This window comes from Mycteria americana, chromosome 4 (genome assembly GCF_035582795.1).
Source record: "Mycteria americana isolate JAX WOST 10 ecotype Jacksonville Zoo and Gardens chromosome 4, USCA_MyAme_1.0, whole genome shotgun sequence".
In the NCBI taxonomy this organism is placed as follows: Eukaryota; Metazoa; Chordata; class Aves; order Ciconiiformes; family Ciconiidae; genus Mycteria; species Mycteria americana.
This window is the reverse complement of record NC_134368.1, coordinates 77,449,677-77,471,660: the sequence shown is the minus strand read 5'-3', so window position 1 is coordinate 77,471,660 and position 21,984 is coordinate 77,449,677. Positions and strand designations below refer to the sequence as shown.

The window sequence follows — 21,984 nt, the reverse complement described above, 5'->3', positions numbered from 1 at the left end:
TCCAGCAATAAAAATGGCATAACTACTCCTTCCTCTTTGCATTTTGTCTGACTTGTTGAGGTGTTTTGTAATCTCTTTTGGAAAAAATTAGCCTTAATTACTGGTTTAGATAGTTTAGAGTTTAGCGCATTAGGTTCCATCTTAGTGGATGTTTTCAGGTGCTACCATTAGACAAAAAGTACTACAGCATTAACATAAAGTATGAGTTCTCGAAAAAAATTTCAGTCTTTTGAAAATGCAGGTGAGATCTCCACTTTTTTCTAAAAAATGAGTTCGAAGAGAGGCAAATACAATCGGTTGGTTTCAGCGAAGCTATTACCTTTTTCTGATAGTAATCACGCTGATATTCAAGTAACTAAATAGCATACAAAGTTATTGAAATTAATTCCTATTATTCGCTCCACTTTAAAAAAGACAAAAATCAGACACACAGAGTTGGCTGTGTATTAGTGAAATTTTGTTAGTGAAATCTTAACCACAATTTGGAAATGACTCAATAAGTATCCTTTAAATGAGCTTATCCTCTGACTGAATGTTAATCAGTACCCTCTGCAATTGTAAACCAAAAGGAATATGAATATGCTATGAATTGAGAAATTCACACCATTAGGAGATCGTTACAATTGAAGTAAACAAACACAGCTTCAGGAAAACTGCTGAAGCTTCCTGGTATTTTTTTCCATTGATTTTGATCTCCTGTGCTTGGCTTTGCTCACTTCTGCCTAGCTCCTGCAGACCCATGGAGGACAATTAAAAGCAGGTAGGAAATTTAGAAGAATGTACATCTGCCACATCACATCAGAGATGGTTAGGAGGAATGGGCAAATTCTCTTTTTCCAAAAATCTTCAAAACCATTCATATACTACTGAGATTCTGATATACGGCATGCTGCTATCAGGTCAGAATATGACTATCGAAGAAAATTGATACCAGACCCAAAACATTGCTAGAAAACATCTAAATAGATCTCACAGCTCTATAAAAACTGTAAGGCTTTAGATTATTAAAGGGATGCATTAAGCTATTCTGCTTTGATTGGTGCATGAATCAAAGTGCTTGGTTCTATTTCTGCTAAATTACATAGTTAAAATGTTATTGCATTCACCCTTTCTAAAAATAGAATTCAAATACACAAGAGTTAACAATATCATAGAGAAAGAATCTATTTCAGAGGAAGAGACACATACTGTTATGAAGACTCTGTGTAGGTTAACTTTGAGATTAAAAAGAAGACTTTAGTGAGTCAGTCTAGCACTTATTTTCTGTAAAAGTTGAAACAAAATCTTATCACAGAACACACCCTTATTTAATTTGTATGGTAAAACTTGAAGAAAATACAGTGAAGATACTAAACTTGGCCTCATTTTGGGAGACATTTTCATTGACAACTTCATCTCAGGAATACCCCCAGCCTTTCATAAAGGCTGGAATTTTTCAATGTAAAGTTTTTCAGGATGTGATGAAGCATTTAGGGTCTAGTACTCCTGAATAACCAGAGAGACGTGACAAGTCTCTGCCCTTGCCATCCTGATTGATGAGAGGGATTGGCTTATTCCCCTAGCCAGAAATACAGTGTATGCTTATGTGTTGGAGGAAGAGTGATGTGCAAGCTGGAGCTGACAAAGACCGGAGGGAGAAAGGAGAACTGAGGACTGTTCTCAATAGCAAGCTCTGTATAAGAAGATGCCTCAGAGCTCAGCTGTGGGACAAGGCACCTTAGATCAGGAGAGGAATTTGTTATTTTTGAAGGAAAACATATGTCATGTTGCTATATTTACATGATTTTTCTCTCAGTTTCAAGTGGAGGATTCTTGAAACATCTGTGTTGTCTCTATAAGTTATTACGATGTAATTTAGTATAGAATACTTCTGATTACCAGCTTGAGGATGAAGGGGACCTTCTAGAGGTTTTCTTCAGCACCATGACTTCAGAAAGTAGCACCAGGAGCTAGGAGGTGATCTGCATAGGCTGAACCTACTCCGTGTTCTGGTGTGAATGTGATTTCTACCACATCTATTCTGTCACTGAATGGACACCTACCTCGATTAGTCAAAAATGTTTTGGGAATATAAAACAGTTGGGTCACCACTACAGACGTTGATTTTATACGCATTCCTCAGCTGATGCCATCATTTCTCCCTGTAGGAGCCAGTGGTTTAAAATCAATCTGTTTGTTTTCATTTCCTCACCAGGCAGAAGCAAGGAGCTGGGAGCTAGAGAGAATATAGGGAAACCCTAGTGAAGAGCTATGGTGCACTGGCTCTGAATTCTCCATGGGCATAAACCCAGTTGAAAATTCTGTTATGGGTACCTGCTGTTACCATTGGCATTCTCTCTAGCTGATCGGAACACGAAGTGTAGCTCTCCTTTCTAGTATTCAAATTTATCTTGAGCTTTGAGAAAACAATCTTCAGCAGTTGGATACCTATAATCCAGGCAGCTTTACTGGCTTTCCTACTCTCTCTCTTCTGTTATTCCATACTCAAAAACACGTGACTTGTGCATTGTACTCAAAAAACCCTATGCTACTAACATTTGTTATCTTGGTTAGGGGTTATCTAACTGTACCTGAACATATTATAAATGTATGGTGACAGAATGGAAATGTCTAGAGCATGTACACTACTGATACATTCACTCTTCAAGTATCTATGAGACTTTTTTTTCCAAGGGAATCGTCGTGAAACTTTTCTCAAGTTCTACTTTTGAAACAATTCTTTCTTTGTTCTGTCTTCTTTTTTTTTTTTTTTTTAAGGACAAAACCCCCACTCATCTCCTGCCTTCATGTAACTGAAAATATCTCTCAGATTCGCAAGATTTTATGGATGCCCGTAGATTATTTTACATAATTTAAATGACACATGAATATTTCAGGTCTCATTTTAAACTGTGTGTGATTTCAAGATACATGGGTCATAGCGAGGACAAAGCAGTTTTCTAGTAGTTTTCATCCAGCTAAAGATGAATGACTTGACAATAATGCAAATTTATGTGCAGTGCATATGTGACAATTTTTAACAAGATACTAATAGATAATTTGACTACCACTCTAAGATACAGCGTTGAAAGTGAACTGATGTATAAATGTCAAGAAGGCCAACTCAAGCTCTGTATTACATTTAGTAAAAGTGACTTTTCAACAACAAGGTGATCCAACAAGATGGAAGGCTAGTAGTGACCCTCTGTGCTTTCTAGGATCTGAAGGTTTTTGCCAGTACCTTTCCTAACAGCTCAGTGCTCATACCATATTGAAAGTACAGTAGCATCTAAGAACTGGGACAGACTGATTTATCTCAAAGCAATTTAAGACACCTATTTTGTCCTGACTTAAATATCAGCAAACAAAAAAACCTTCGTTTAAATAATGGATCTTAATTTTGATTTCTGTTTATGCTTCAATTATTTTCTAAAGAAAGGGTCATTTTCTCTAGTTCACATAACCACTAAAAACTTTTGCAAATGAAACCTTTACTTTAAATGTACTACTTAGTATTTCTAACCAGAAAAAACCATAACATGCCATATTTCTTAAGCAATTTTGTAAATTACTCAGATTCTTAACTGTTACAATGGTTTTATCCTATAAGTTTGTGAATGATGACTTTTTTGCTTCCTAGTTTGTTTTGTAATTTGCTTACAACTTTTGTCAGCCTTCATTCCAAAGAAATGGGAATGGAAGTAACATGCTCAAAGAATATTTGAATCTCATCTTGTATGAGTTAAAAATGAGTAGATAAACTATTTCTGATATAGAAGAAAAAAGGAGCATTCTCAAAGTAATAGGTTATTCTTTTTGCTCAGTATCCCTCAGATTTTCTGAAGGACAGGGAAGCACCTTTGGAAAAAATATGCTAGGCATTTGAGTAGTATAAATGCCTCACTCTTACTGAAACCAATAGAATAAACTGATATTTATCAATCCTTCAGCTGATCACAAGCTTGGGTCTATGGGATGCAACTTTGCTATGTGCTCTGAAGAATTCTATACGCGCCTGCCTTGGTGCCAAAAGTAATCTTGAAAATATGATACATTGTCCCAGGTATTTAGAATTAGTAAATTATAGCCCTTCCATGCCTTTTTTTTATTCATAGTTTGCAACTAACAGAGAAGAAAGTTTGTTTTCTCTTTTTCAACTAGGTTGTTTAGTTTTGAAATAGCTATTTCAAATGATGAAAATGTTCTCACAGTGCCTGGTGAATGGAAAATAAAATAAATAGATCGGAACTGCAAAGAAATGAAATACTTCTTTTCGGAAAAAGGGTCAATACCAGCATTTGTTCCATTGTAATGTCTGAAAATAATATGTATGTTTACCCAAGACAGTGACATCGTGACTTTTAGAAAACTCAAACTGACCTAAAAAATGAAAGATATGTTCTCTTAGGTTATACATGCTTGTAAAGGCAGTATTCTTTAGAAAATTACATTATGAAGAGGCCTCACTAATGTAACATTTTGCATTTTTAAATTACTTACCATCATATTTTAAGTTTAGAACTTAACATTGCCCATCAAAATTTGAAATGTAAGCTGAAAAAAATATTTACGTAGAAGAAACTGCTACACAAAATTCTAAAAAATCCATTAAAAAGCAAGTATTTCTCTATGCTAATAAACAGCAGGGGAAAAAGGCTAGAGAAGTTACAAACTTGAAGACACTAGCCCCAAATCTGACAAGTTTTATATGCATTCTCCTTTGCTGGAGGTTGGAGGATATATCAGGAAGGTATTAGCATACCCTTCCCTCGGCATTCACAACTGGCTGCAGTTGGAGACATCGGGCCTAGAGGACTTTTCCTTACAGTCAGCTCTGCTATCCCTAAATTCCATGTGCTTCTCTAATTTGTATCAGGGACATGTACCTACTTTTTAACCTGTAAGGACTATAACCCCTTCTCATCTGCCTAGTACAACTTACCCATAAGGTACATACTACCTGGAGACCAGCAGGGGCTAATGAAGAGTCATTATGTGTGACATCTTACAGCAGGATTTTCTGCAGGCCTTTGAGTGTACAGAAGCTGTGTAAAGAAGCTTTAATATAAAACAGGTTTTCAACAAGACGACTTCTGCCTGGCTACTCTGATGCAAAGCTGTTATTGGCTGCCTATACAGGTCTAAGACAAAGATCAGTAATGTCAGTCAGGCTCTGAAAGCAAAAGGGAGAAAACCCAGTGGGAAAAGAGCAGACACAGCAACTTGCAGGCTCAATATCCAAGTGTAAAACAAATAATAGTGTTAAATCTGGCCTAATCAATTTGCAAGAAAGACTTTCTGAGATGGCATACAGCAGGACTACTGTAGAGCTGCAGGAATGGATAATTCGCTTTGGAAAAATCAAACAGATGTAAAATTTTGCAAAAAAATTAAGAAGAAAGTTTTGGGTTTTGGGACTGAAATGGTGCTGGACCTGTTTTTGCACAAGTGTTGAAAACTTCTAGGTGCGTGTTCTCAGGAGGAGAAGTCTAGTTCAGCAGTTCAGAAGTTCAACTCCTGGAAAGGAGAGTTGGAGCAAAAATCAGTGAGCTCAATTACAAATGTAGAAGTTCCTGATTTTAGGGAAAGAAAATGTAAAATTTTTCAGTACACATATTTCAGCCATACTGTCTGTATGTTGATTATCCAGTTTGCATGTCTTATGGAGAGGGCATTAGGAACATTGGTGAAAAAGCCTATTGAGCTATCTTGAGCCTTAGAATAAGTGTTTGCATTGATGACAACTCTGGTTTTGGTTTGGGAGTTGCTGTAACCTTTGCAAGTAGCAAGAGTGTGCTGGTGCGTTCATTCTGATCTGAGATAGGTGTAACACAACTTCATTTTGTTCTGATTTTGTTCCCATATGAAAATAGGCACCCAGTGCTATCAGTTAAGTTTTCAAAAAAAACCAGAGAGGAATGCTTACGTGGACAGAGTCAGCTGGTTCCTTGGCCTCTTGTGGTCCCACACTGAAATGTCCAGAGATTTATTATTAATAGCATGAGTCATAGAGAATGCAATCATAAGACTTCAGTATAAAGCTAAGTCTTAAGGTCTTCAAACATTTAGTCAGGGGAAGTTTCAGAAGCCAGGTGGCAGCTTAGGACTCATCTGTGATAATTCCTGTGAATTTTCCTTACTGCTTTCATTTTATTGCATTCTGCCACCTGTCTCTATGTGTAGTATGCACGATGCCTATCTTGGCTTTAAGACCAGAAGGTGCCAGGCTATATGTGAATGGCCATGTTTTTGGTGACTTCTACATTTGATTCTAGGTTTACCAACCATGTGGACCTTACATGGCATTTGGGTGAATATCTGCTAAAATCAAACTCTATTAGCTGTTCTTACAAAGACAACAAAGCAACTTAGTTTGCAATGTTGTGCTTCCGTTCAGGACAAATAGATACTTTCCTTTGGTGGCAAGCCAAGCAGTAAGCAGTCCTGGTGGGAGAGCAAAGAAAAGCCTATATAAGACGTTATATATGAAGACATATAGCAGGGCTATATTGCCTTCAGCAAACCAAGTATTGTTCAGGCAAACAGCATGACATGCAGTTATTAATATCTTTGGCAATTTTTTTTTTTAAGAAGGAGAGACTATGTTTGTGCAGCAGATCAAACGCTGTATCAGCCCTTGCTTAGAATGACGTAGAACTAATTTCTAGCTTTACCATTTGAAAGTGCTGAAAAAAACTTGCTTGAAAGAAAGACTATGGGGAAATATTATCTTTAGCTTATCCTCCTCTCATGCCTTCCCACAAGGTGGATATGGCACATATACTAGACCAGTTTCCTACAGCTGAATCAGGAATTTATTTCAGTGGGAGCTGCCAAAAGCAGTCCATTTTGAAAATGAGACTAATTTTTTGATTGATTGATTGATGTTGATGTGAAGATGTGCACTTTCCAATTTGTAAGAAGTAATTTTTCTAGTAGGCTCCATTATCTCCCAAAATGTTTCTTTTACTTAGCAGACTAACTATAACTCTGTAAATAATATATATATATATATACACACATATATATTAATTCAATGGAATTGATTGATTTTTTGCAGTGTGGTCATGGCTTAAACTTACAATGTGTATTTCATCTCTTACAGTTTATCTTGAGTCTTGTATGAGCATATCGGAAACATTTATTATCACTTAATTACTGTCAACAAAGTGAGTTCCTTTGGCTTAACATCTTGTATGTTAAATCAATGAAGTAAGCAATCTCAGAGTGCAGATTCGTAATTTTATCCAAGAGTTTACTCCTTTTCACTAACATTGTTCCACACAGCTTTATAATATAAAGGCACACAGGGATTTATTTGTGCTTTGCAGTATTGCCAATTATTTTAGATACAAATGCTTTTAACATCCCTGTGAAGTACCTTTTTTCAGTCTTTTAAGAACACTTTTGTCTAAATGAATGTACTCGCTAGTCGACTCATCTTACCCTGTCCAAAAGAAAATTTGAAGTTTGCTGTGCTGCAGTGTTAAGAACTATGACTACCATTTATTCTTTTTTAAGAGCTATGATACAGAAGCCAGCTTAATATAATTTAGTATTGGTTCAGCTCTCATTAGCTTGCACACAACACAACCTCTTCCATTCCTCTGTACATTCTGGGTTTGGCTGCCAAGAAATGAAGGAAAACCATCACCTATACAAATTGAAGAAACCTCAAATAAAGACAACTATTGTATTGCACTCACCACTTGCATACATATAGAAAAAGTGGTTCAGTGTGCAATCTCATAATTTATTACATTCCACAAAAATACATTCAAAATTTACATGAGAGGGGGAGGCTTCTGTAGCACACACTAGAGCTTTTCCAATAATCAATTTTCCTGTATCTCAAGGCAAGAAACTAAGAACAATTTAGAGTAATATAAAGCAGAAATAATTTCATTTCCAAATTTGTTTGCCTTTTCTATGCAGAAACATGAAACAAATCTATAGCAGAGAAATTTTGTTCTTCTTTCTTTTAATCCTGATACTACTTTTTTCTGCCTATTGATCTATTTACAATATTTCTTTTGCAAGTTTGTGTGCTGCTTTCCTTGGTTGTTCAATAAATTTGTTTTTCCCAGGTTAACGTTTTGGTCAAATTCTCAACAAGTCTGGAAATGGAAATAACTTCATTGGTTGAAGCTATGGCAATTGACACACATTAGGATTTCATTCTGCTCTTTAGAGAAGAATAAAAGCACAAGAAAAAGTAGAGTATTTCAAACTACATCCTGCCTGTTTACTTCAGGATCCAGTAAATTCCAGTAAAAGTATCGCTATAAGAGAGGGTCATAGATTATAATTTTCCTTTTTCAAAAAAGCTCTGAAAATACTGCCTTACTTTACCATTTTGAGAACTGCATTTGCTATTTTTAGTCTTCTATCTATTATAAGTGTGTTACAGACCTCTATTAGCATATGATATTATCCAGTCTCTGAGCTGAGTATTTTGCTAAGAATGAGATAGTATTTGTTCAGCAGTTGCTCCTGTGATAACTATTTTATGATCTCAGGATTTCCAACTTTTATGCATCAGTATGACATCCTTTATATTTTTCACTGTTTAAGTTTCTGTGTTTGGCACTGTTTTAGATGTTAACAGCCTATCCCTAAATGCACAAAAATTTTATCCCTAATTGTATTTTCATTCCCTGTTGAATATTTGTTGCCATGGCATAAAAATACCACAAATAATATTTACAGGGAGTGCCTAATGGCATATATAGATCAGGACACATTTTGCTAAACAAACTTCAGCGCTGACTAGTTCTGGCTCCTTTTTTTGAGTTTTATTAATGTCCTTTACATTTCCAATCTCCTGTGATTCAACTGCTTACTAATCCAGGAGAGTATACTCTGAAAGGCCTTTTCACTCATTATTGCATATTGCATCCTGAGGGGGGTCGTTTGGGGATAAATGGGCAAAGCTAACCATCTGTGCCCTACAAATGAGTTTTTTGCTGTGTACTTCCTGACTTCACTTTAGTAAAGTACACCTTTACTTTATTGACCATGCCTTTAACTCATTAATTTTGCCACTTCCAAAACTGGGGGCTTCTCTATTTATCAATCACAGTGTTTGTCAAGCAAACCTAGCATTAATATGATATATGCTTGCATCAGGACAACATTAAGTTGATCTTTCATAATTTAATAAGTGATTGATACCTTGAAAAGACTGACATTACATGGAAGGATGTAAAAAGAAAGGAACATGTATTAGCTTTCTTTTCTGGCTGGATTTTGCCAGCTGGCAAAAAATGCTTAAGAGAGATCCTGAATTGACAGGTAAGTCTAACCTATGGAGTGAGCAACATGTTTGATGTCTTGATCTCTCAATCATGTAAATAGGGACCTGGCACCCCTATTTCAAGCAGAGCTATTAATGGAAGAGGCCTGTGGTCATGGAATATGCATTGTTCTGAGACTGTGACTGACAAATTAGTGAAAGCAGATGGACTGAAAGGAAAGCTCTTAATTTATAATATTCATACTTATATTCAACTAGTAGTATTTATCCCTAATACTGCAGCACTTCTGTTGGGTTTCACTGCTACTATGACTGTAAGGTTCTTTGGAAAGGCATAAAATCATTCTTTGCACCAAGGACAAACTTCCTCTCAGGCCTATAGCCAAGTACAGGACACATCTTCATAAGGCAATGGTATGAGCCCCAGGCCTCAGGCATGTTTTGCAAAAAAAGGTCAAAGGAAATATTTAACTTCTTACATTTCAGATTCTGTTGTTTAAGGTATTGAGTGGAATAGCAATGACTCTGTGACCTTTTGGCAAAATCTTCAAACAGTCATTGCAAACTTTACTTTCTGGCATAAATGCCAGTTAGCAAGAGCATATAGGAGAAGGAATTCCTACTGGATGACTGTCAAAAGAAAATCAACAATTATTTAAGCAAAGCAAGGACACATAAATGCATAAGTGATTAAACTGAAAGAGCTTCCTGCCATGCTGATTGCTGAGAATACTCTTTTGAAGATCAACACTACTCACGTATAAGCAGAATGAGCCAGGTAGAATAGTACTCCACAGGAGAGTCACCACTATATAATAAAAACAAGGAAAGCTGTAGTTCTTGGGGGGAGGGGAGCGAAGGGGAAGTAATCAAATAGGAATAATATTTAAAGAATGCCCAATTTTAAAATGGCAGCTGCAAAAATGCTTTAGCCTGCCTAACTCTAGCTAAATACAAAACTTCTGAGAGAGCACTTTAGCTTTGTGGAATAAAGGCTTGAAGACATAACAATCTAAGGCATGTTTTGGCTCTCATCCAGACAAGCATTCAAGCATGTGATTCAGTTTAAGACTCAGTAATTCCACTGGCTTCCTTTCTGGATCAGTAAGTACAAGCTAGACAGAAACATGGAAAGCTCTCTCTTTGCCTTCAAAGCTTGAGGAGGAGAACTGCTGGTAACACCTGGTGGAGCTTGAGGGGTGATTTCCTAGGTGTTTATGCAAAGATGGGTAGGAAGGGAGAAGAGAAACTAAAATGGCCATGGAATCCTAACGGATTCAGTCACCATGATAGCAAAGAAGCAACTTTTTAATGGTTGCTGCATCAAATGGTGTTCACAACAGAACTTACCAGAGCTGTAAAAGATGTTTCTTTGATAGATGGCAATAGTCTGTAGAAATTGGGAAAAGATGTAAGGCCCTGATACTAGATCCCATCATAGAAAAATATTACTTTCTGTTGATATTGGTAACACACAAATGAAATTACTCTCAAGGTGTGTTTAGAGGGCTGCACCTGTAGATAGCATAGAGTTTCTTATTGTCTCAGAGTACATTAATGTGCTTCTCTGTTTTTATCTCTGAATTGTATCCCATCAGAATAAATACATTCTGACACTAATTCATATTCGGGGGGGGGGTTTGTTTGTTTGTTTCCCTTTGTTTTTTCTCTTTAAACTGTCTAGAATAACTTAGGAATGAAAGAGCAGAGAGATCCTTCAATGAGTCTGCTCCTTTGACTTGCAGTGTTTTCCAGCATTTACTCCATAACAAGGCACTAAGAACATGTCTTTCCTCTAAAACTGACTCGTGATCCATGAAAATTTGATTTCAAAATTACTTATTTAAGGGTTCAATACCGAGACATCTATCTAGTTCAGAAGCATTGCTTTCTTTATGGGCTCCATTCCTTTTTTAGTCACTTCCATTAGTTTATGAAATCTTTATTCTCCATGGCTTCTCTCCTAAAAAAAAAATCTTTAAAAAAAAAAAAAGCTTCTTTTTTACAAGAGTAGGATAAAAATGGGAAAAACATCTTATCTTCTTCCCAATGTTATAGATTCTGACATTAAAAATGCTCTCTATGCTTCTAAGCATAGAGAAGGAGCTCAAATATTATGCATAATACACAACCTTAAATAGACGCAGCACTCCAGTTGTGCAGCTACTTCACGATTTGTCCCCTTGAAAAGGATTTCCCTAGCACAAGAGGACAGAACAATTAATTAGTGGAGCCAACAGAGAACAGCAGAACAAGAACCGTAGGATGAGATTTTGTTGGGCGAGGAGGCAGAGTTCTCTAAAGGAGGCTGTAATTATTGTGGCAAAGGAGACACTGAAGGAGGAGAATTGCAGAAACTATACAAATGAATGGGTGTAGAACTCAGCTCTGCATGATGTAGACAGTACTTGAATATGGATCTGAAAAAAACACTTTATGCCTGAGATGTTGCTCAATAAAACATCCAAGGACTAGAGAGAGCTGGAGGTGATGGTACAGTTTTAGAGGGAAATTTGCAGCAGTAAGAGAGAAAAGAGGAGAATACTTACAGTCCTTTGTTGCACAAGAAGTAAAAGAGAAAGAGGTGAGGGGACACATCTGTGGAACAGGGCAGAAGTAGAGACTGACTAAAATAGGATAAATAATGTGCAAGAAGAAGTATATTGCACTAGAGAACGAAGACGAGAAATGGGTAGAAACAAAACATTACCTGGCAACAAATAAGGGAAGAGCAACACATCATACACACAAAAAAGAGAAGGAAACCAAGAAGCCAAGGATGAACAAAAATGGAATACAGGATGCCACAGGAGAGAACAGTCTGAGGAGGATGATTTGCTTACAGGAGTAACGAATGGAAGGACTAGTGATGCCTATCAGCACTGTTGAGACTAGTCAGAAAGCCCAGAGGCAAAAGGAGAAATGACTGATCAAGAAAAAAGCTGTGTGCTAGAGGTCAAGCAGTTAGGGATAAATTGAAAGTAACCAAAACTTAACCAGGTTAGATTTTGGCTTTTTTGGAGGTTTTTTTGGGGGGGAGGGTTTTTTGCAAATAGTGAAAGATCCTTCAGACATTCCAGGATTCTGAAAGACATGGATATAAAGTTCTGGCAGGGGAACATACTGTGGAAGGATGAGCCACCACTGTGATACAGTCATGAAGAAAACACTGGCACTAGCCATTTCCCTATTTTCTGTGGAAGGTGAAAATATTAGCACCAGTTTCTAAATCCTTCGTGAGATCTCAGTATGTTGTATGCTTCTGGTCACTTGTTTTCAAGAAAAATGAGTAGATGAGGACTGCTAGGAAGATCATGGAAATGGAGGCAAATGTCTTCAAGAGATCACATTGTGTAATTGTAGTGGGTTGACCCTGGCTGGCAGCTAAGCTGCCACCCAGTTGCTTGCTCACTCCCTGCCCCAGCCAGACAGGAGGGAGAACTGGAAGGGTAAAAGTGAGAAAAACTCATGGATTGAGATAAAGACAGTTTAATAAGTAAAGAAAAAAAGAAAAAAACACCCCAAGTAATGCAAAATCAAACACTCACCACCTCCCACCAGCAGACCGATGCCCAGCCAGTCTCCAAGCAATGGTTACCTTTGAAAAACTCCCCCCCTCCTTTTAGTGCTGGGTATAATGTTATATGGTATGATGTATCTCTTTGCTCAGTTTGGGTCAGCTGTCCTGGCCATGTTGTCTCTCAATCTCTTGTGCACCCCCAGCCTACTTGCTGGGGTGGTAGGGGAGAGTAGAGTGAGAAAAAGAGAAGGCCTTGCAAGCACTGTTCAGCAATAGCTAAAGCATTGGTGAGTTATCAACACTGGTTTGGTGACAAATCTAAAACATAGCACTGTACCAGCTACTATAAAGAGAATTAACTCCATCCCGTCCAGACCTAGTACAATAGTCTAGCAAAATGGAGGCTGAGAGAGACTGCTGTCTACTTATCAAAAGGGAACCCAATGAAGGAAAGAGCTGTTTTAGACTGAAGAACACTACTGAAAGCATATGCACACATAAACAAGAAGTGGTCAAGGACTTGTAAGTTCAGGATCTGAATTCTCTAAGAATAAAAATACAGTTCAAAATAAGCAATAAAAAATAGTGGACCTTTGCAGATAAAACCAACTTGCACAGGAACTAAACTTTCTTAATTATAAATATCACATCTCAAGGATTCAATGAGAACTTTGTAAGCAAATCTTAATAAAGAAATTTAGATATATGGTAGAAAGGCAAAGACGTGGAATTTTAGCTTTCAGTACTTCACATGTAACTTAAATATTGTAAAGATCTATGAATATTTTCTTTTGACTTAGATTATAGTTTTTGTGAGAGCCAAACCAGCAAAATCAGCAACTTTTCTGCCTTGTTAAAGAAAAGTTTTGTCATTTGCTTATATGTTTGCTTCTTTAAAGAGAAAACAGTACTGCTGTGACTTAGATATTACTCTGTGGTAACTGTTCTTGAAGTGCTTCATTTTAACTTCATTATAAGAAAACAGCATTCCTTCTCCAAACAGATTATTGTGTATATCATAACTCTTAATTGCATTTTTGAATAACATATATTCACTTACAAAGGCTTTAATCCTTAACGTAGAGTTGCAGGTTATCAGGACACAAGCTACAAATAAAAATATGGATGTGTATAAATATGAGCTGCTCCCTTGTCCAAAGTTCAAGCTTCCATAAACCAAGAGTAAGTATCAGAGATGTAATGAAGACAGAGAGGAATTGGTTAATGGTTAAACAGAGTAAGAAATGAAAAACTGACACTAGCCAAAGGAAAGTTTTAAATTATAATAATGTGTGTTCAAGGCAGGAAAATAATTTGTCAAAGCATGTAACTGAGCTAACATTCCTTGTGTTGCTGAATGATAGTTTGGATGAAATAATTAAGAAATTTGAGTGGCAAATGGCCCCGAATTGCTGAAAGGAATGTGTTAGGTGATCTACTGGATGTTAAGAACCTCTTTCTCTATAAACAAATGGAATATTCTTTAGAGTATGCATGTAGTAAATTTTTTATATATTTTACAATCAGTACAAGTTCTCTATTACTTATAAAAACTAAGCTTTTATTTTAAATTAGCAATGATTATTTCATTACAGTAAAATAGTTACCCATGATATTTAAGGAAACCAAAGATCAAGACGTCATTAATCATTAAGAACACAGTGTTCCATTGTCATCACTGTGAACAATTATTTAAAAAAGGAAACAAATGACAAACTAATGATAACCCTGGCCCATTATTCATTGGGTACTCTAATGTATTATTTTCCTCACCTTGAACACTTCGTTCTACAGTGTAAATTTGACAATGCATTTGCACTGGAACTCCCTCTCAAATCAGCTTTTTAAGGCCCCATAATACTAATTATGAAACACAAAGCTGGTAAATGCTTATGGACCCAACATATTTTCATTTGTAGCCACCTCATCACATTTGATAAAAACTGGCTTGTAAAATGATCAAAATGTTTACCTACTGTAAAATGTTTCTAATACATTTTAAATAATTTTGTTAAAACATGTTTTAAAAAATTTAAACATGGGATTAAAACATGTTTTCTTCAGCTGTATCCAACAAGTCAGATTTTAAATTTCTTTAAATGTACTTTAAGTTTCCCCATAAGGCTACTTTTGAACTTCAATTAAATAAAAAAAAAAGCCAAAACCCAAAATAGGATCTTTTTTAAGGATTGGCAAATTGAATCAAAACAGTTAGTAAGCAGATTTTTAAAAAACCAAAACCAACACCATGACAAATTTCAGATCAAACAATATTAACTGTGGAAAAGTTACAGCCTTTCTGTCATACTTTAACAACATGATTTAGCTCTTTTGACCAGAGCCAAGCAGTTAATATTTCTTTCCCATTACATTCTTGTATGTTTGGAAAATATTTATTGTATTTATATATACTTCATATTTTGGTTTCACACATTTTTGAGTTCCATTTGTTGTGGAAATAGTAACAGTTGAGCCTTCTTTTTAGACACACTGGGTAACAAAAACATGGCATGTTCCATACTGAAATAGTTCAGAAGATGAATGAGAGTTTACTTGCTCTGGCCTTACTTTAATTTAGATTATCTATTTATCATTAATTTACATACTTCTTATTTAACAGGTTTTGGACACACACGGGTGATACAAGGGTCTGGCACTGCTTTCCATTATTGAGTGTGGAATTTATGTTCTGATTAGGTTACCATGCTATTTTGGCTATATCTTTGTCTTTTGGAAACAAAATAATTGCAATGTATTTAAAACATTTTCTATTTAAGAGAGTAACAAATCTTTGTTACAAATACCCCTGAGAAGTGCCCTGTGACACATGAAAGTATTACTCTCCTGACTTTGCCGGTAGATGCTTTAATAACAGTTAGGTGGCTTTCAGCAAGTTAGCTGCAAACCTGGCAATGTATGGATTGACCTCCCATTTTCATATTTTACCACTGCACAGTGCTAGCTCTTGTTTTATTATGTTCTCTGGTCCATTTTTAAATAGTCACTCGCAATAGTATGTAAATAAACTACTGCTAAAGAACCATCGTTTGAGTCACTTAATATAAAAGTGTTGCACATACGATAAGAAATAAAACCTTGGATCAAAAGCACAGTTGCAGATAATTAACCTAGCTCTGTGAAGGAACTGTATCAGCTTAAATCAAAGGGCTTGTGACTTTGGAACAAAGGTTCCCAGGCTGTGCACCGTGAAACATTTGCTGATGGTCAATGCACAGCTCTCGCCTCCTCCTTATTTCCAGTTGCCAGACTCCACTGACAGAATTCTTAAAGGCATCACTTCTCACTATTAGATTTACATACACTATGTAAAGAAGTATAAATATATACTATATCTAAATATTATATTTAAGATCTATACACATAACTATAGCATTTGATGTATTCGATGCAGAGTTTCATATATATGCTACCACAATAATGTAGGTAATGTTTTAGTTGTAGGTAATTCATAGAATTTGGGTGGCAAAAAGTAGCCAGGGGAAAGATCTCCAGGACAGAAAACAAAACAAAAGTTCTTTAATATTGTCCCTGCGTTAAATTGCAGTCTGCACTATGAACAGATAAATAAACAGGGAGCCCAGGATGAGTTCAGATTTTTGCAGTGTGTCTTCAGCATCTGATTTTCTACCAACTGCTTTGTAAAGTGATTATACATTTCTGCAAGCTACAAATGAGTTGGTCTTTCAATCTACACACGACAGGTAGTGTTGTCGTGATTGGACATCTTGTCAAATTGGTGTTAGTTAAGTCAGTAGTAAAGCAAAATTCTGTGAAATCAGATTGTGACAAGCTATCATCTTGGTTGTGTCTTTCAGAAAACACACCTGAAAAGTATTTGTCTGCAATATCAGCTGTATCTTCTTCTGAACAGCCATTTCTTTTGCCTTTTAAAGAATGAGATGGGACTAATCATCTTCTTCCTATGGTAACTACAAAGTCAATGTTAATTAGATAGTAAATACAAATTATTTATTTTTGCTATTACAGCTGCTGCTTGCCTCCGGTCACTTTAGAGAGTGGATCCTCTCCTGCCATAATATGCAGTCCCACATTGCTTCATAGGCCAGGGTCCCTTACTTTATTCTGTCTGACTAGGTTTAGTCTGGTCAAGAATGCATCTTGGCCCTAATCTCCCTGATAACCCTCAAGTTGTTGGAATTGTTGCATTTAAAGACCTCCATCAATTGCCATATGTCTTTGCAATGAAAAAACCACCACATGTGAACATTTTTAAATATGTATGCTGAGTTATGTATATGAGATGCCTCCTTCCATTCTCACCCCAGTTGCATGTCTCAGAAAACTGGCCCTGCTTCTAGGGCCTATGTGCCCCGCTTCTTTTCTCCTTGTGCCCCTTCAGTCAAATCTGTTTGCTAAGGTCTGATATTTCTTCTCTCTCTCCCCCTGGCGAAGATGTGGTAAGTGTCCTCTGATTCTTGTTATAAACCTCCTTTTTTTCCTCTCCCAAAAGTACTGTAATTTTTGAGCCTTTGGTTAAAACTTAAATGTTTAACAACTGCTTGTTTTAAACCAACTTCCCAAAACAATTGGTTTGTCTTTCCGTACATTGTCATATATAATTTTTAGTACAGCAGTACTGAAAGGCATCCAAATTAAGGATCCAAGTGGGGGCACATTAAAACTGCAATTCACATTCCAAAAATCTTCCAAGGAGAAGGAAATCTCCCTTCCTCCCTTTAGTGGTTCACTTTGAGCAAAATCTTATCGATAGCAGGAGGAAGCTTTCCTGCACACAAAAAATTACATCTAAAATGACAAATAATATTTCTACAGGGCTTAAGGCAGAAATTCCATAGTAGCGGGGTGGTGGGGGGGAATTTTCAGTATAAGAGACTTTGAAATTTGTGATTTTTTTGTATACTTTAAAAGAATTGTAGGTATTTTACATTAAGCAGTTGAACCTTTCTCTCGCCCGGCCTTTTTAAACTGGCCTTTTTAAACTGGCCTTTTTAAAAAACACATTTTTTATACAGTGTGTGACTCTGAGATACAGTTTTAATGTGTCTGTATGATTTTATGATTTGTCAAATATACCTGCCCCACTCATTTACCATATGTATATATACATGTAAACAATGTATCTATAGTATCTTAATAATATCTGATTCTTTTTTTCAGAATAAACGTTGCGTATATCTACTCTTTACCCTAATGGTCACTGTTTTTCTTCTGTTCTAGTGCTTATGTACCAAAGACAGCAGCAGGTCATTGCAAGTGGGCGGAAGTTCTGAAAGATCTGGAGCAGATCAAGACATCCAAAGTAAGTTCATAAAAAAGTCAGCATATCATATAATCACAGGAGCAGACATAACTGAATATTTACCACTGTATTCAGCTAAGAAGTGTCAGTGACTGGGAGCAGGAAAAGGGATGGTGTTTGTGTAATGCTGTTTCATGGGTGGAAGCAAAGGAATAGAAGGTTAAAGGGAATTGGAGTTGAGCAAATACTGTGGACTCTAGATTAAATATTATTTTCTTTCTCACTTTTTCTAAGAAAAGGGGCAGTGGGCTTGGGAGTTAGCTCCTTCGGAGAAAGTATTGTGGGACTCGATTCTGATGAGTCCTCCTCACAGTGAAGCCCATCCTGCAGGTTACTAGGTGACTTTAAGATCCCCTGACTTGCTGGATGGATTGGGCCTTTGAAATTGGAGCTAATCTCTAAATTATAATCTCTAAATCTGTTAGTTAATGTTCATAATTCTAACTCTTGTTTTCTTTTAGGACATTGACGTCAGTTTATATACTGCAAACACAGATGAAGATGTAAGTAAACTTGAAATTTGACCACAACTGGTCTAATACAATAGCTTCATTTCTTTACTAGCAACTTTCTCCTAAGGCAGTCTTGATCTAATTTGAGAAAAGTTTCAGAAACTGAATAATTTGCCTTGGAAGGAACCGTTTTGTTAGTTCAAGTACTTATGACAAATTATGTAAGCAGGTATTAATTATTTTTATTGAATCACTTGCTATTAAAACTAATCAATTAAAAGGCATGATCCAAAATGATTTTATGAAAGCAAACAGAGCTAAAATAATGTTGGCATCTGTTTGTAATTTGAGAGAGAAAAAAGTGACAAAGAAAATACTTCCAAAGATGATTATTTAACACCATGCACTATTTAATGGAATAAAATACCGGAGAAGTGGATATGGAGAGTAACTGTCAGCATCTACCTGTGCATGTCTCTGCTTTTGCTGTCTGCACACACATTCACTTAACTGAACTGAGCCAGAGAGGTTAATCCACTGTAATGGCTGATTTAATACCTGGTAATGTCAGGAAGATTTTCTTAAAGGGGGACAGTCTGATATGAAAGTCAGACAACCTGGGACTTGTTCTTGGCTTTATTGTTGACTTGATGGAGAAATCAGTACCTCTGCTGCTTCTTTAATTTGTGAAATAGAGGCAATATCTACTTTCTCTTCTCCCCTACCTATTCTGAACTCAAATCTCTGAATGAAAGTGCTAGAACTACTGAGAATAATACTAATTTAATTCCACTATGTTTAATTATATCCCAAATTCCTATCCTAATTAATTATTTTTCTATGTTCTTCATCAAGACACTACGTTTTACCTCATCTTAGCAAATCGGCTGGCCTTTATGTTGTTAGCTCTCACAGCCAATCTTTGCAGATATTTAAAAGTATTTGAGTAGTAAGAAGAGATATCCAGTACATAAAAATCAGCCACTTTGTGGTAAATCATATCTTACATTCATTTATTCCTTTTTAATTGTAAAACTATTACAACTTCATTTTTTTCAGAAAGAATGCCAAGAACCTGTAATGAGATGCTTTTTCTTAGAGATGAAAGTGATTCTTCAAGAATGTGTTATCAAAAACTGTAGTAAAACACAGGATGTATTGAACATATGGAAAAATGGAAATGCAAGCTTAGAAAATAAGGTAACACCAACAGTCTGTGGAAAAAAGGCAAATCGAAAGAGTTTCTTCAGTAGCAGAAATACCTCTTTTGTTATATAAAAGGTGGGATGGTACAGATGAAAGCAAATGGGATCCAGTAACCTGTACATATAACAATGAAAAAGCTACACATACAACGATGAAAAAGCAGAATTTAGTGTTTTTTAGAAAAACACTTTCAGGATTCCCATCAAAGAAAATACTTTTGACTGTGCATGCATACATGTATCAGGGTGTTTGAATGTGTATGTATAAATAACAGTTTGTAACTTGAGTATCTAAAGTCAGGTATGCTCAGACACGTAGAGAAAAGTATGCTAATTTTCAAAGGGATAGCCACTTGCATCTCTTACTGAAGTGCTGTGCCTTTGAAAGCTGATCCTACTCAGAAAGCAAGCCAGGAGCTGCACAGAACATAAGTACTGTGGAAGTCTTCAGCAATGCTTTCTGTAGCCATTGACTGCATTGGAATTATTCACAAAAACAGGACAAACAAGGGTTAGTTCTCTATCAGAACAAATAGATCAGTATTTTTACTATTGCATTTTCTTTTTCAGTTGAATTCTACAATATCAGCAAAATGCAAAGAATGTGAAGAGTATGAAGAAAAAAATTTTACAGAATTTATACAGAGTTTTGTAAAGGTTATACAGAAGGAATGCAAACAGTGACCAAAAGACATAAGCTGGGAACCAAGATCCTTCCATGAACATCCTCAGAGAAATTAGATTATTGCTAACAATAAACTGGAAAGAAATCACTTACATAGCATAACACGTAAACAAAGAATAATAAAATCCCTGTAATTCATAATGTATTCATAACTGAACACATACAAATTATATTACTTACGAAATATAAATGAAAGGAATTTAACAGGGTTTAAAGCTTCTTCTTGACTTAAAGTGTTTTTATTTGTTTGGTAAGTCCATCGGAAAAGAAATCCTGCCTACCTTACCAAACTTTCAACAAAATTCTTTAAGAAGATCTCAGGATACCTGCAGTAGGAACCTCCTCATGAACATCAGTTCAGGGCTAACTGAATGGGGATGCAGAGAAAAGCTCTTCTATTATTATTATTAATATAAAATTATCATACCTTGTTAAAGCATTTGGCTATAGCTATTTTTGTTATCTGAAATCTATCCCTTTACCATCTGTGCTCCCAGAAGATCCTAGCTCATCTCCTACTTCTGTTGTTAGTCATGTCTGACAGTTTTCCGTGCTATTTTTTTCTCACAAACAATTCCTTCAATGAACTAGTGTCAAAACACAAGCTAAGGGCTATGTGTCTTAAAGGTCTATTGGCTGTCTCTTAATATATTTATTTCTACTATGGTTTTCAGGTAAACCTAATTACTTGTTTTACCTAAGAATTCAAAGTCAAAAATTAGCATATTTAGTTAAAGATTCTTCCTTGCCTTTTTTTCCGTTTTGTACAATGGTAGCATAAGGGTATTCAAAATTATCTCCAGTCTTCTCAACAGATGGTAATGCTGGTGCTGCGTTCCACTGTCCAATGACAGAACATGCTTTGTTTGTTCATTTGTTACCTCTGACACAGACGCTACCTGAGTCATTATGGTAATTAATACAGTTCCTTTAGCAATTACCAAAGATTTAAATCTAAATTTCAACCAAAGAAAAGTAGTGTAAATTTAATTCTCTGAATAAAGGAGGTGACCAAGTCTCTTACACGCTTAAAAAAAATAATTCTATGTGGTGGAAATCTTTCCTATGTAGTAGAGTTTGTAACTTTGGTCTCCTTTTGGGATAAGAACTTTGAAGGCAGGAATCACTTTTGACCAGTTATTGGAAATCATGATAACTGTATTTCTAAGACTCAACGCGAAGTCACCTGTCCCCTGGTAGTTCTGAAATGTTGCATAGTTTTCTTTCAGCTCTTTCTAAAGTAACTGCTTTCTTCATGATTCATAACCATGTCATACCAACTGCTATCCATAATAAGTAATTCTTTCCTCCAGGCCCCTCCATTTCTCCAGCTTCATTTGATAAATGAGTCATTCAGCTGTCCACTTACCAGGAAGGAAGTTTCAATCTCATTATGGCAAAAAATACACTGCCTGGTACTCCCTTATCGTTGGTTTACTCCCAACGGTCAATCTTCAGCACTCTGAGGAGCTGAATCTCCAGTAAACTACAAGAGAAAGAACATAAATGTGAGCGCAGTGGATGTCACCTTCCAGGTGACTTATAGACTAACTGACTGGTAACTTCATAAGCACATTGATATCAG

The 21,984-nt window shown here is 36.1% G+C and overlaps 1 protein-coding gene across 13 annotated transcripts in view; it reads left to right on the top strand.

Annotated features, from left to right (window-relative positions):
* The window catches only part of IL15 (interleukin 15), a 38,900-nt gene extending 18,297 nt beyond the window's left edge, over window positions 1–20,603 (top strand). For 4 of the 13 annotated variants that reach the window (XM_075501008.1, XM_075501007.1, XM_075501010.1 and 1 more), the window contains 6 exons: window positions 13,839–13,937; window positions 16,592–16,701; window positions 17,976–18,057; window positions 18,519–18,560; window positions 19,569–19,709; window positions 20,285–20,603. In XM_075501008.1, the coding sequence (XP_075357123.1) occupies window positions 13,839–13,937; window positions 16,592–16,701; window positions 17,976–18,057; window positions 18,519–18,560; window positions 19,569–19,709; window positions 20,285–20,398 (588 nt within the window). In that variant the 3' untranslated portion in view covers window positions 20,399–20,603. Of the gene's footprint in view, window positions 1–7,084; window positions 7,149–13,838; window positions 13,938–16,591; window positions 16,702–17,975; window positions 18,058–18,518; window positions 18,561–19,568; window positions 19,710–20,284 lie in introns of all 13 variants that reach the window. The other 9 variants (XM_075501014.1, XM_075501013.1, XM_075501015.1 and 6 more) reach the window with 5 other exon arrangements.
* The last annotated feature ends 1,381 nt before the right edge of the window (window positions 20,604–21,984 follow it).